At 46.1% G+C, this 15682-nt stretch overlaps 1 protein-coding gene across 1 annotated transcript; it reads left to right on the top strand.

Annotated features, from left to right (window-relative positions):
* The first annotated feature begins 308 nt into the window (after nt 1-308).
* TNFAIP3 (tumor necrosis factor, alpha-induced protein 3) lies at nt 309-11673 on the top strand. The gene is made up of 9 exons (XM_010155269.1): nt 309-606; nt 4807-4997; nt 5224-5371; nt 5565-5735; nt 6455-6635; nt 8335-9236; nt 10505-10512; nt 10544-10720; nt 11392-11673. The coding sequence occupies exons 1-9, from the start codon at nt 309-311 to the stop codon at nt 11671-11673; spliced, it is 2358 nt and encodes a 785-aa protein (XP_010153571.1).
* The last annotated feature ends 4009 nt before the right edge of the window (nt 11674-15682 follow it).

Genomic DNA, 15682 nt, shown 5'->3' with positions numbered 1-15682 from the left:
TTTCCTTAGTTATTAATAAATTCTCTTTAATATCTCGGTAAATGATCACAGTAAGTGATTGGAATAAGCTGGTCAGTGTCTATATCTGAGTAATGCAGAGAGGCTGATGGATATGAACTTTAAAAATCATCATTTATATAAGCTCAGTGGACTGCATCCACCCTGTGCTCCTTTCAGGCAAAACTGCAGCCAGAATCCGGCCCCTGGAAATGCCTTCTTAATCTCTGCAGAAGTGATAGCGCTGTGATGCAAGGACACTAACGTGCCAATTAAAGGATCCTTTTTCATTTCAGATGTCGTCTAGGAACATGGCTGGCCAACACATCCTTCCTCAAGCTTTGTATCAGAGCAATATGCTGAAAGCCATGAAGATTAGGGAGAGGACACCTGAAGACCTGGTCAAACCTCCCAGTGGAATAATACATCACTTCAGGACTATGCACAGATACACCATAGAAATGTTCAGAATGTGCCAGTTCTGTCCTCAGTTTCGGGAAACACTTCAGAAGGCCCTGACTGACCAGGCCACCCAGAATTCCCTGGAGCGCCAGAGGAAGCTCAACTGGTGCATGGAAGTTCGGAGACTTGTCCCTTTGAAGACTAATGGTAAGTTATGAGCAGATCTTTGCACTTGCATTGAAGTGGGGAATACAAATGTAGCACCTTTATTAATAGTTTACGTTACTGAAACAGAAGCGCATGGCTTTAAAAAAGTGGTGCCTTTTAATCTTAGTTTTGTAAAGTAAAATTCTTTCCACACGATGTACTATCCTGAGGCTGCAGCAGTACCCTGCCCATATCATGGTATTATGGATAGCCTGGAAATTTTACAGATGTTTTCATAATATCAGTAACCTATGGCACATCAGAGGAAAATACCAGGCGGGAACTTTGACTTGCAACTCATTGCCTTTCTGTGAATCCAACTCTGCTGTGCGTCGGCTGCCTTGTTGGAAGTGCCGAACAGCCCTTAATGCCAGGCAAGAGGAGACTTCAGATGCTTTGAGTGACAGGGATGCATTCCCGTGTATATATAGCAGAAGTTAATATCCTGCCGTAAGCCCTGCTGTTGTATCTGGCAGGCGCGGTTCACTCGCTGATCCAGCTTTAACAGCGCTGCCGGCAGAAGCGTCCTGGACGTGGAGCCTCTGGGAAGGAAGCTGACTTTGCTGGCCCTGGAGTCAGTGCCACATGCCTGGCCAGCTCCCTCATCCTCAGCTACCTGCCAGGGTTTGCCAGCTCCTGCCCTCCCTCAGGGCTCACCAGTAACTCCTGTGTGTGTGACTGACAGACATCCTTGAGCAACACAGATTTGCAGTGCCCTTTTCTTTCAATGGCCAGTGCTGGTTTTAGGACTTGGCTTTAGGGTTATTCAGTGTGTGTTGTGTCAGGCGTTAAAGAATAAAAACGTATGGCAGTAGTGCAGAGATTTCCCGGGTAGGGTACACGTGTCTGCAGTCTCGAGCAGGAAACTTTTGCATGTGACCGTAAGAGTCGCTGGGCATTTCACGCTCAGTGAGGGAAAGATGCGGTAATGGCTCTGACTTACCGTCACGCAACTGCAGACTCGGACTCAGGATTCCCTACAGCACATATTGCTCCAAGCCAGGAAGGCAGATTGGGATAGTGAGGACTCCAAGAGCATGGAAAGGAGCAGATGATACTGGTTATAGAAACACTGGCTGTGGTGGACCTGCAGCCTTGTTGCAGTCCTTAGATTATGTTCTGGGGATGCTTCTTTTCATATCTGTTTATGTGCACATTGCCCTTATCTTCCTACTCCACATTCTTCCCTTCCCAAGTTCTGCCGTGCTCCTCAGTCTGATTGCACACGGCTGTGTTGTGCAAAAGCCGTAAAAAACAGAACCACCATGTAGATCGCACTGCCGTGACCTAGAAGAGCCTGATCCTAATGTGTGTCTCTGCAATTATCGTAGAGGCACTGACCTTTCGGTGGGCTTTTGCACATGCTTAAAATTCTGATGACTGTAATTAGGCTGATCATGGAGATCACGTAATCCAGAACTTCCAGAAGGACTGGAGCTGCACCTAGGGCAGGCAGCGCTTCACTGGTGAGGTGACATCACTGCCGGTGTTGTGCCTTCAGAACTTCACACCAGGAGGTACACTCTGACAGATTCGCTAGGGAAATGGACAGTGTGTGTAGTTTTTGCCCAGGGCAAAGAGCAGCAGTTTTGGAATCCCCCATCTCCTGTTGACAGGAGTCCCTCAGGGCTTAGCACTGCCTGGACAGGCCCTTGTTACTGACAACACCGTAGTCAATAACCGTGATGTCTTGCATTGTCTCGTGACCGTAGGCCAGTGTTACAAATGGGAACAATTTGTGGTCTGGTGACTTGGATTCCATCCGTGAGCAGCCGTACCAATATACAAGATGCTGAAATACTAGGGCAGGTTGAGGGATGGCAAAGCAAGGGCTCAATTTGTGGTGTTCCCTCCCTCCCCCCCACCCCCCATACCCCACACAGCCAATGAACTCAGCTTCAGTTCAGTGCTTTTGGGTCATTAAGTGCATGAGTAGAAGGAGTGGCTTTCGGAACCTGTGGTTTATGCAAAGTAGTCACAGCAGCGAGAGACCTTTGCGGGAGAGAGAAGGTAGACTGGCCTGAAGGAGAGGATCCCTGAAAGAAAGGGAAGCCTGGAGAAGCCCTGTGTTATCCCAGAAAATAACATGGTTTTATGGGGTTTTTTTCTCCCACGTGGCATGAAGAATTTTTTTTAAGTATTTAACTGCTTAACCCACAGATGTGAGAGGAATATATTAGTTCTTTCAGCCAATGGTGAGCTGTCTTCAGAAACTTCTGGGGGTTTTTCTGAAGAAGTTTGTAATTGTTGAAAACAGCGAATGTATTTCCTATAGGATCTTTTGATGTGTATTTTGCCTAATACGTACATGAGTCTGTGGAGTGGTGTGGGTTTTTTTAATTAAAAAAAGCCCTTTTGAATCACCACACACTTATTTGCAGACATGTGAATGGAAGACAGAAGGAAAGCAGTAGAAGGTTTAAAATTCGAAACTGTTGGGTTTTTTTTTTTTTTAAATGAATTTAAAATTCCAGTATCTATTGGCTGCAGAGATTTCACTTGTATAATGAATAGGCATTCATTCCAGCTTGCCCAACCACACCCCCCGGGAAAGTCCGAGGGAGGCTTCACTGCGCAGCCCTGCACGCCGCAGAACAAAAAGTACAACTGTTGCTCAAACTGCTAGTCAAACGGCACAGGGGGAATTCCAAGCGCTGTGTAAGGAATTTTGGGCAGCGCTTCTCAATAAAGAACTGAAAGTGAGCTCTCGGGGAGAGAGAGAGGGAAAAAAAACAATCTTATCTTTGGTCTAGATTTTGCAAAGGGAAAATTTTAATGGGATTAATATGTCATCTTTCTTGGTCAGAAGGAAACCCAGTCAGTTTTTGTCTTCTATGTTGTTCCCTGATTTTTAAGCTCAATTAAGCAGCCTGTAGACTTGAAGTAAGCTCTGCAAGCCAGCATTCAGAGACCAGAGAGCAGTTGCAGGAACCTTGTACACACTGAGTCCACAGCAATGTATGAAGTGTTAGGCAGATTTCAAATGATACTTTTTTCAGGATCTGGCATCTATTGTAGGTTTTTCTCTACATTTTCATAGAAAAAGTAGCAAAAGTATTCACAAATGGTGTACTTGAGTTCGTGATGCATGCAGCAAACTGGGTTTAAGTCTTTTTGGGTGGTTCTCTGAGTGTTTATTTTCCCCACATGAGAAAAATCTTGTAGCTTTACTGTGGTTGATGTCCTCTATTCCAAGGAAATTTCTTTGCTTTCTTAGCATTGGGTGAATCTGTTTACCACTGTGGTAAATATCAGACCTGGTTTTGAATCTGATAATATGACACCCCTTTTGAAGATAGAATTTGAAACCCAGCCATAGGCACAGCTTGTCGCACCTTTTAATTTAGTTAACTCCTCTGATTCTCAGTTTCTTGCCCTCTGAAATTGCAGAACTCCTCTTTCCTTCCTACCTCTAGTGTAAACAAGACTTTTTCAATGCAAGGAGCATGTCTAACTGAAAATCAAATAATTATGTGCTTCATTCATTTAGTTTTAATTTTGTGTTTTAGAAAAACAACCTTCTAAATAAAATATTTATCAGCCCAGCACACTATCAGTTCTGAGAGGAAGGCAAGAGGAGTTCCAACAGTAGCTTTGCATAAATCACCTGTTCTTCCCTTTCTGTCTTTTTTTTTTTTATTAAAGTTCCTCCATCAAGCACAGCCAAGTGCCAAGCCTTTCAGTGCATAGCTCGTCAGGGGACTGTGGCTTGCTGTTACTATAGTGTGTTCTCAGTGGTTTCCATTATCTCTACCCTGTGCCATCAGGTGTACTTGTGTAAACACTGCTGAGGCAGGTTTACACCTTCCTTTGTAATTTTAAGTTGACTTTGTTGTGTTTGAAAGCTGTCTCTATCTCAACTATTTGCCGTTTGCAGTTGACCCCAAAATTCAGTTTATGATACCAAAGTTAAGTAAGATAGATAAGGGGCAAGCTTCCCACCACTGCTGAATGACAGTTTAACGCCAACCGGTGAAGGGACAAAGCCAGGAGGGAGGGGGCTTGCTTCCTTTCTTCTTCTGAGCAGAAAGCTCATAGCTGTGGCCTTCTTGTTAAAACCCTGCTGCCTCAGGCTCAGAGAGAAGCGCACAGGGAATATGCATATGCCCAGTATAGTTCTACATCCCATGCGTCTGGGGGGGTTTATTTAAGTAGCCATTTAGAAATACTCTATTCTTTCTTTTTTTTTTTTTTTTTCAGGTGATGGAAACTGCCTCATGCATGCTGCATCGCAGTACATGTGGGGTATTGAAGATATTGACCTCGTCTTAAGAAAAACATTGTTTAGCACACTCAGGGAGATTGACACACAGGACTTCAAGCTCCGCTGGCAGCGGGAGGCTATTAAATCCCAGGAGTTTGTAGAAACGGGACTCCACTATGACACCCGGGTAAGGAGGCCTGAGGGAATGCTGCTGTTTTCTGAGTGTTCGTCAGCGTTGCCTTGCTGATTTTGTTTGCTTTTTGGCTTCATGGATTCCACCGTTAGTGGAGGGCAGAAAAACTCTTCCCTTGGAGGAAACAGGAAAATGGGATTATTTTCAGCACTGCTGTGTTGCAGTTGGTTCCTGACCTACATGTCTTTGAACTGTTGCTGATGGATGTTTCTTTCCTCAGAACTGGGAGGAGGAGTGGGAATACCTCATTGAAATGACCTCCCCAGAAACATCTGGGGCTCGAAACAGGCTTCCATATAATGCACTGGAAGAAATCCACATCTTCATCCTTGCTAACATCCTCAGAAGGCCAGTCATTGTCCTTGCAGGTGAGTTGCCTGGCCAGTCATCTCACCACGTTACTCTGTGCCGTGTTCGTAATCTTACTTTGATACCTGTTGTTTTCAGGTGGATGCATTTCAGAAGTGAGCGTTTTCAGCAGTCGTTCTGAACCGCCCAGAATATGTTTTCTCTTACCTGTAGCACATACTTAATTGTGTTTTCTTTTTCTTCCTTACGCAGATAAAGTGGTGAGAAGTTTAGAGTCAGGCTCCAGTTTTGCTCCTCTGAACGTCGGTGGTATCTACTTGCCTCTCCTTTGGCCGGCTGAAGAATGCTACAGATACCCGATTGTGCTCGGCTACGACAATATGCATTTCACACCACTAGTGACCCTGAAGGACAGCGGGCCAGGTATTTTTCAAATACCTTGTTTGGTATTTCTGCAGCCTTTTCAATATCATCGTGCTGATAAGGCATTTAAAACATGATCTGGTTTAGATTTGCACTTCAAAAGTTAAAATAAATGTAAAAGATTCCTTTGGAATACGGTCTTAAAATGTGAGCAGAAACAGCTTTGTCTGTAAATTTGAATAGAAACTAAAGGTTGTCTTCAAAATGCTGGTTGAAAGTGGAGTACAACTCACCTGCTTGCAGGCTGGGATCACGCAAAGGGTGGCCTCTGCTTCACTGTGTTCTGGCTTCTTTTCCACACCCCATCACCAGGGAAGCAGCTTTGAAGGACACAGTCTCACAGCAGCGCACCACTGCCTGGCAGGGATAATGAGAGGCGCTTTGCTGTTTTTAATGCCTCACTTCTGAATGGATAGCCGTTCTCTAGGGTCAGGTTTGGGCATCGTCCTGTGGAAGGGTGTAAAAAAGATCCACAGTGCTGCCCACAATGAGAAGAAAATTGCTGTGTGGACATTAAAATTCCCATGGGGTGGGGCTAGATTTGGGGTGCAGACATGTTCTCCCCCAGTGTCCCTCTTTAGAAACCAGTTGCTTTTGCCAGCCATTCGCCTCTCTCTCCAAAATTCAGCAGCAGTGGTGACATCTCCATGTGTTGCATCTTGTGGTTACTTCTACCTGGTAAAATATATCTATACACTAACACATTTGTTTCCCCACAGAAATCCGTGCTGTCCCTCTGGTCACTAGCGAACGAGGCAGATTTGAGGATTTGAGTGTGCACTTTCTGACAGACACAGAAGAGAGGGAGAAAGAGCAGCTTCTAAAAGACTACTTGATAGTGATAGAAATTCCAGTGCAAGGCTGGGATCATGGTACAACTCATCTAATTAATGCTGCCAAGTGAGTGTCATTCCTATTTCCTCAAAGTTACCTTGTTTATGCAGCTGGGAGAAGTTGCGTGGCCCAGTGTGTTCCTTCGGTCTTCCGTTCCTTCCACAGTAGCACACATTTACCCTCCAAAATATGAAATATCGGCATTACCGTTGACATGCTTTGAAGAGATATGAGCTCAGACCAGTGTCAAACATAAAAGCAAAAATGTCTTTAGACTCAGCAGACTGAAACTAATATTTTAGAAGAGTAAACCCAATGGATTAGTTTCACCGACTTTCAGATTACACAGGAGGGTGTCCGAAAAGAACTTAAACCCAGGAACTAGTTATACCGAACCCTTGCGCTTTATGCAAGGGCATGTTGCGTAAAGGGCAGCTGGTGTAATTTTGGCTGCCCTAGGGAAAGTACTTGATGGCACGTTCTTAGCACAGATGCCTTGGTGCCGCGGGCTGTTGCTGCGCAGCCGTAGGCAGGAAGCTGTGGCTGGCAGAGGACATCTGCGCTCGTCCCTGACGGCTGAGCATCAGTAACGTGCAGGGGGTGCCTGGCAGCACCCATTGGCTTCTCGCATTTAGGGAATGCTGGCAGCAGTGTCTTCTGTCTCTACTTCATTACCACACAGGGACTGGTGTTTTGGGAGCCTTGAAAATTGCAGCCCTCCTACCCAAAGGATATATCCATATGTAAAGAGGAGCAGTCCAGCTTCCCTCGTCCTACTGTATGCATGTGTCCTTGCATGTTACCAGTCATGCTAGCTGCTCATCCTCCCAACTGTGGCACCGTGAAACTCCCGTTTGGGGTTTTCCGTGCGGTCAGGGAAAACATAGGGATGGTGTGACGGATGCTAGCATTATATACACTGCACTGAAACCCCTTAGTTTGTTTGAAAAATTCTACTGGTACATACAGACCCAACAGGGCAAAACCAGGAGCAGATTTCATGATAACTATATCATGAAACTGATGTGGTTTTCTTGCAACCTCACCCTCTGAGTGTGTAACATTAGTGCCAAGAGAGTAAAAAGCACAAGCCCAAATCAGTTTGTACCAAGTTCCTCTTATCCTGGCCCAACAATCTGAAGCTATCAAGCTCAGAGAAGTTGTGGGTGCCCCATTCCTGAAAGTGTTCACAATCTGGTTGGACAGGGCTGTGAGAAACCTCACCTAGTGAAAGATGTTCCTGCCTGTGGCAGGGGGCTTAGACTAGGTGGTCTTCAAAGGTCCCTTTCAACCCAAACCATTCTATGACTCTTAGGAAATGCTGAGACCACTGTAGGAAAGGCTTGTTCTTAGTGCGGGCTGGTAAAGAGAGCGGTCTTCACTCTAACCTCAGCTCAGCTGAGCACTGGTTTTCAGAGATATATAGGGTTGGGGTGACTTTTCTTTTTGCTTCTGAGAGATTATCCATATTCTTCCTGCAAACAGCTCTCAGATAGAAAACTCTCTCCTACAAAGTCTTTTTAAGAATACTTCTGTTTAGCATTGTATCAGACCATTTCTTTAGATGTGAAAGTCTCCATTTGACATCACTGAGCACCTGCTTTTAAAATTATTTCCATTTACAGCAACAGTTTAACATTCTGGATCTTCTTTCTGAGTAATATGGATGTGCATTAAATCTACATTTCCTCCCCACATTTCTTGTCTTTGCCTCCACCCCCACCTTTTCAACCGCTGATGCAATCTTCCTTTTTTTGGCTGTCAGGTTAGATGAAGGCAACCTACCCAAAGAAATCAACCTCGTGGAAGATTACTTTCAGCTGGTGCAGCATGAGTACAAGAAGTGGCAGGAGAATGCCGAACCTGCTAGGAGAGAGACCTGCTCCAGGAACAGACAGGAACTGTCTTTTTCCCAGCTTTCCCTCTTACAGGTGAAATGTGAAACACCAAACTGCCCCTTCTACATGTCTGTGAACACCCAACCCTACTGCCACGAGTGCTTTGAGCGGAGGTCCCAGGGAAGCAAAGGAAGAAAGCAGACCCCCAAAGCAGCACCCGAGAAGCTGAAGGCAGCTGGGTCAGGCTCCTCCCGTGGGGACGCTTGTGAACCTGGGGGATGGCCTTCCGAAGAGCCTGTAACAGGGCCTCGCTCTGCACCTCCGACTGCTCCGAGCCTTTTCCTGTACAGCGAGACCACGGCCATGAAATGCAGGACACCAGAGTGCCCCTTTACCTTGAATGTGCAACACAACGGGCTTTGCGAACGCTGCTACAACTCCAGACAGCTCGGTCCTTGCAACAACTTGGATGACCGGAGACATTTAGACTATGCCACATGCAACGTGTGCCGTCAGAAGGCCAACAGGACCTTCAACGGCATATGCAGCACTTGCTTCAAAAGGACTACAGAGCGCCCCTCAAACGGCAGCCCCACTTTCCTGCCCACATGCCATCAGAGATCGACATCTGACCCATCCCAGATCTCGCAGAGCCTCCTTTCCTGCCATCAGGGTCCCAACGGCTGCGGCGAGGAGCCCCCACCACCGGCGCTGCCTCTCGAGGGGAAGAGGGGAGGTAACCTCTGCAGGAAACCTGGCTGCAAGTTTTTTGGGACGTCACAGAATGAGGGCTTTTGCACGCTGTGTTTCTTCGAGTACAGGGAAAACCATGGTAAGTGGAGATGCGGTGAGCTTTGGCTGCAGATCGGCCTCCTCGAGCTAGGAAGCCCTGCATGCACTGGGTGCTAAAAGGGCTGGGGGTGATGGAAACAGTGTGGAGCAGAAGCAGCAGCGTGAGGAGAAGGTACTTTTTGGCCGTTATTATCCCATAAGGGGGCATGGGATAACAGTGTGGAAAATCTGTGAAATCTCTTGTAAAACTCCGTATTGACTTTCATGGAAGCAAAACTAGCTCGAGAGGGGGTAGGTTTTGATCCCTCCCCACCATCCACTGAATGAATTTTCTGCACAGCTGGACGAGTTGTAGGAGTCGGTGAGGGAAATGCTATTGTATTGATGCTGTTGAAAATCAGTTACGTTAGCAAGGCTTTTAAAAAGCTTGGGGTGAATTTGAAGATCTGTATCTGTTCTGGATGTAACAGGAGCAACACTGGAGTAATTGCTGAAGTCACCTTGATAAGCAGAGCAAGCAGAAGTTGACTGTGGCTAATGCGCTTGTATTTTGGAGTAACTTAGTGCGTTGTTATAATTTACCTTGAAATCTTTCCTGGTAGCATCATGTGCATGTGTGTGTAAAAAGGTAATTGTGAACAAATCGCAGCACGAAATCTTCCTTTTTCATGCTACTGCACTGTCACACAGGCAATGAGCCCTTGGATATAGAGGGTGAAAGAGAGAAATATGGCATATCTCTTTAGACTCTTATTGCTGACAAGTGTGGCAATGGTGTGCTTTCCACGTATTTTCAGGTTAGGAAACTTCTATGCCAGCCTGCAATAGCTTTTTTCCCAGCACTGTTCACAATGAAATTTTTTTCCTACTGATTGTGGAATACTTAAGATTGCTTCCTGAGACTTAAAAGCCTAAGGCACTGTGCCACTGTACTTCCATTACCCCATGCACCTGAAATGGGGGAGGCTGAAAGGAAAGTGTCAGGGTAGGTCACAGATGAGATGCTGAACCCAAAGGTGAAGTTCCTCTTGACTGCAGTGGTATCTAGTTTTCCCACTGAGGGTAAGCTTTTCCCAAATCAGCTGTTTCAACAACTTCTGATAGGTATTCGCTCCCTTATTTATGTAACATGGAGGAAGGTGCAACAACTGAGGGGTGTCAGGATTGTCCAAAACCTGTGTTTGAGGCTAGTAGATTTTTTTTTTTAATATATTTTTAAACTGAGGAGCTTTTTATAGTTGCTTTGGGTCATTAGAGCTATTGGGCACATTCGAACTCCTCCTGTGCTTGCTTTGTATTACAGACAGCACTTCGCTACGCCACCAGAGACGATCGCAGAGGAAGTCCTCGGCAACGGGTCAACAGGGGACCTCTGCTGCCGCCTTCCGTAACACCGTGTCCTGCCAGCGGCGCGACTGCGGCACCCTGGGCAGCACGATGCTCGAAGGGTACTGCCAAAACTGCTTCATTAAAGCCCAGAACCAGCGATTTCAGGAAGCCAGGAGGACGGAAGAACAGCTGGTGAGACAGCCAGAAGTAAGTGTGAACTTCTCAAAATCTTCCTCTTGTTTAGCGCTGCACGTTTTTCTCTTGTGAGAAGGACTCTGGATGCTGACTAGAAAATCCCCAAATGACTGCATCCTAAGTATCATGGAAAGACAAGTGTAGAGTATCTCATGACTTTTTTTCCTGCTGCAACTGAGCAGCACTCCTAAAAGTCATTCTCAGTTTGGGGTTATCATGGCCATGTTCAGTTTTACCTCAGCTGGGATTTCGCCAGCAATTTTGCTGGAAGCAATTGGACCAACAGTTGGTTTGTTTGCTGCTCGGGGAGAGATTTTCATTCTTGCCCTTAGACCTATGCAACTGCATCGAGGGATTTAGTCCGCTCCATGCTGCCTTTTTCATTGAGCCCATTACAGATTTTCTTTGTTACAGACTTCTTTTTCTTCTGGTTTTGGCCCTTTTAGAACTGAGAGTTACCAAAGATAAAAACCATTTTTTCCTAAGAAACGACAGAATTTGTGATTTTCTTTGGTAAAGCCCAGCTTGGCTCTCAGTGTTGTACTTTTCAGAAGAAGCATTTGTCTGCAACAGCCCCAGTGCAAACCATGAGCAAAGTTGAAAGTAAATGCAAAGCCACTTGTGCTGCCAGCACGGCAACTGACAGTGTGTTTTACCGTTTTTTCAAGAGAACGGGACAGCATAGAGATTTACAGCGAGCAGCGTTGAGTAGCCAGAAGAGACAGTGTGCTGTGGCCTCGTGTAGAAACAACCTGGCTGGCAGAAGCGATGACTTGTGCCCGGAGTGCCAGCGCCTTGGTCAGCTTGTGCCATCGGGGAGTGCCAGGGTCTCGGCTGCAGAAGACCCCCCGAAGCAACGCTGCCGAGCCCCTGCTTGTGATCACTATGGCAATGCCAAGTGCAACGGCTACTGCAATGAATGCTACCAGTTCAAACAGATCTATGGCTAGCGGAGGGGAGAAGTTGGTAAAGAACAAGAAAGCCATGCCAGCTACTTCTTTCACTGAAACGGTGCTATGTCCAAAACACTTAACAGTCCTGGGAGCGGGAGGACGAGGGGAAATATAAGCTGTCTGCTTGTGTTCACGTTTGTTCCCAAGAATGAGAATAAATGTCTACTTCCTCTAAACACTGCGTACAAGGACTGCTGAGAAGGGCATGTTGCCTTCTGCACAGAGCTGTCTTTCATGACTAAGCTCCTACAATGCTGTATTTAATTCTTGGACTTCCCAGGAGGGAGTGTGAAGCATTTGAATCCAAAGAACTTCCGAGTTCTGCCTCTTTCCCAATACCTTCCCTGCTCCCAGGTGAGGAGCCACGGCTACTGTTGGAGGTGCAGGAGCTCTTCGTTTCTGCCTATGTCAATCAGAGGCAAGTCTTTCCTGAGAGGGATTCCCCAGGACAGGCTGATGCAACGTGCAGTTTATGTCTGAAGAGACTTGCTTTGGGTTGCCATGTCCTTGCTGGTGTCCTTATACAGCTCGTCAAGGCGGGAGCTGCCACTGGCATTCAGAGTGTTAACGGTGAGCGGTTCTTTGGGTTCTTTGTTTGCAGAGCCCTCAGCAAACCACAGCCAGGAACAAGACCAGCAGTGGTCTGCTCCTTTAACATGCTTAACCTAACCAGTGTTCAGACCCTTTCCCAAATCCCAAGACAGCTGGAAAGACAGGCGATTGCAGAAACAACTTCCATGAGCATATGCTTGTGGTGGGAAAACTGAATCCTGCCGTCCCCCACTCGTATGGAAGGAATTGCCTCCAACAGACAAAAAAAACCCAAAACCCTTTAGCTTTAGTTCTGAAAACAGAGGAGCTCTTTTCTTGCATTGTAACTGTTGGGAACATGTGTGCTGCTGTTCGTACCCTCCCTCCCCATTTCTGTCACGCATCTGTCTGTTATCCTTAATGCAATTCTGTTACTGTGCAGACGGCTTGGAGCTCGGTGACAGAGTGCTTTAGGGTTGAGGTTTTACTCCTGCAGTTCACGCATTCACTTCTCAATCTGCAATACTTTCTTTAGAGACCTTGCCTTTACCATTGTGCCTGGTACCCACTTCTTTCCTTTCACACCTTATAAGTTTTCAGCATCTGTTTTGCTGCTATGATTTTGGAGTTGATACTTTTTCTGAGTTGCTTCTCAAGTTTAGAATCTTTTTCTAGTTATTGAAAACAGTTTTTAAAAAGAAAAAAAACTCATGACTTATTTCTGTTGAATTTTATATATTTTGTGAACTTTAATGTGAACTTATGTTTTATTAAAATATTTATATTATTTGAAACAATGCAATTTGAAATTTGCACAGCTACAGATTTTTTTACATATATTTACTCTTGTGTTGAAAGTTACAAACTTAAATGTATAATTGAAAAACATTCTCTGATGTAAAGAAATAAATTATTGAAGGATTGAATTTGCTATTTTATGTTGATGAGAGAGAGCACAGTTGAGCATGGGACACCCACCGAAGAAAGCATGTTCAGCGTGAATGAAAGCATCATTCAGCATGTTACCAAGCACTCCCTGGCTTAGGTGATGTAGCCAAGTGCTTTGAGGAGGTGATAACTTGCTCTAAGTCGCTGCATACTCGCATGGTACATTATCATCCTCTTAGGAAGAGCTCTTGGTACCATGGGAGACCCATGAAGTCAATGTGCATGAGTTAGCTCCCGTTGGTGCAGACTATCTTCAGTCCCCAAAACTATGGGTGTGGGACAATAAAGATGGTTGGGACCAGGCTGCCAGAAAACCTAAGCTTAGACTGACTTGACTTTGCTTTCGTCATTCATCCGTCAGTTATGCCAGGGATTCCCAACCTATGCTGCTTGAGTACCACCTTGGGAGGTGGTGATGGCAGCGTGTGATGCCCACCTCTGCCCAGCCATGCCTGCAGCCCCGAAGGCACAGGCCAGCCCTACCACCTCCCCTTACTGGGGCAGCTGGGAATCCCCTCACTTTTTGGTCTTGGCATCTGGGTTACTCAGTAATTCCTGAAAATCTAGTTCCCAACTGCTGCTTTAAAAAGTACTTGAAAGCTGTGTTTTCTCCTCATCCCAAGCTCAGCCTAACCCAGCCCTACTGCCAGGGGCTTTCTGCACTGTAATGCTCCCTCAGTGTGGCACGGGTGTGCACTGGCACTCGGGTGTTTGGCCTCTGCCTAGACAGGCAATACTGTACCCTACCGTGGCTTTTTGGCATTGCCTGTGGTCTGAAGGAAAAAAGTGAGTTTGGGCTGCAAATGTCCCAGTGCAGTCAGGACAGAGGACACTTCCCCAGGGGACTGACCTCTCCAGACTAGCTGGTGTCTATCTGGGTTAACTCTTTAATCCCTTCTGGCTGTTGAGAAGAGACCTCAGCATATGCTTCAGTGCTGTCCCAGGTGAAACCATGTGGGTGTTAAGTTCCTGGGTACTTTTGCGGCAGGTTATCTAGTCCTTATAATTCACTTGGCTCTCTAGCCCATCTACCCAGATGCCTGTCTGCCTTCCTCACACCCACTGCTCTCCTTAAAGTTTAGCCCGGCTCCCTCTGGACCCATGTACTCCACTTTTCAGACCATTCAACCTAGAAGTCAGCCTACTCCCCCCCTGAGCAGAGCCTGCTGGATCTGCAAACCCCATCTATACGATGTACACCTCTTTTTCAAAATCTGACTCGCTGTTTACCCATACCCTCCTTCCCCTTTCTTTACAGCTCATGCAACTCACATGCCTGCCCGACTCATGAACTTCTGCACCAGGCAGACACCTTCGTGCTGAAAGAGTGGGCAAAGACTGTGAGGGTTGTCTCCACCAGGAGACGGAGGCAGCTCCCGGCATCCAGCCTTGGCAGTCGTCAGGCCTCCCAGCATGACACCTTCAGCACTGGGGGATTGGTTAACCCTGGTTGCTGTTAACAGCACCTTGTGTGCAGAGAAAGGATTTCAGACCAAATGCCCTGGATCCCACTGATTTTTCTCTGCTGCTTTCTGGCCCCATTACTCATAACCCTACAGTCACATGAGGCTTGTCTCATTCTGAAGCTCCTATGTAAATGAGTGCCCAGGATGTCTCTTGTGATTTACTTGTGTGGGAACATTAAAGCTAGTAGGGCCTTTTTTTTTTTAAATACTCTGGTATTTCCCTAAGGTCCTCAGGGGATTTTGACCCGCTGATGCTTTTCTGCTCTTTGCCCAGACACCTCTTCAAGTTCATGTATTTTTTTCCTTCCTGTTCTGCAAGACACAACTTTTATTTGGATTCTCCCTTTTTGTGACCACTTCTGGAAGTCTCCTTGCTACAATGCAGATCTTTTATAGCTAGAAATTCTTTTCTTAGTAGAAAGGCAAAACTAATATGAAACAATTGGCTAATTACTTCCATTGCACTGGAATTCCTTATAATACAGTGCAGGAAGGGATTGCTGCACAGACTGTGCTTACGCATTCGTTTTGTTTGGGGAAGGGATACTTTTAGATGATTACAGTAATGGGAAGATGGAGGATCTGAATATTATCTATGTTTCAGGTTTCTCAGGGATCTAACCACTATATTAATAGATAACTTATGATACAGAAAATAAGAAAGCACTTACTAAATTAGTGTAGAGAGAACATCAATTTATCATTTGATACTTTGGCACTCAGCTCAGCAAGTCCGGGGTGTGATCTGAAGTACTAGGCCACTTAACAGGGTTGGGTGCACCAGCATGTGGTGTATTAGATCAAAGCACTTACATCAAGCGACTGACCTCAGTGTGTATCCCAAGAGCCACGTGCAGGACTCCGTGTGGTCGGCGGTTTGCCAGGAGAGCAAGAACGGAGAGTCCCTGCTGATAGAACACGGCGCAGGCTGCCGTGTTCTACATTTACATAGAAGGTAAGGCATCCTATTTACGGCCTGTGAGCCACCTGCCCATCCTTTCTTCCTGCATTTGTTCAGCCCCATCCTGGGCAGTACTCCCCCTCACTCAGAGGAGAGGAAG

This window comes from Eurypyga helias, unplaced genomic scaffold, assembly GCF_000690775.1.
Source record: "Eurypyga helias isolate BGI_N326 unplaced genomic scaffold, ASM69077v1 scaffold13327, whole genome shotgun sequence".
Classification (NCBI taxonomy): Eukaryota; Metazoa; Chordata; class Aves; order Eurypygiformes; family Eurypygidae; genus Eurypyga; species Eurypyga helias.
This window is presented reverse-complemented; position numbering and strand designations above follow the sequence as displayed.

Bases quoted from the DNA above. Each gene is read 5' to 3' on its own strand.
- TNFAIP3 (XM_010155269.1), top strand. From the start codon at position 309: ATGGCTGGCCAACACATCCTTCCTCAAGCTTTGTATCAGAGCAATATG. The intron at 607-4,806 runs GTAAGTTATGAG...TTTTTTTTTCAG, and splicing joins TGTCCCTTTGAAGACTAATG to GTGATGGAAACTGCCTCATG. The intron at 5,736-6,454 runs GTATTTTTCAAA...GTTTCCCCACAG, and splicing joins CCTGAAGGACAGCGGGCCAG to AAATCCGTGCTGTCCCTCTG.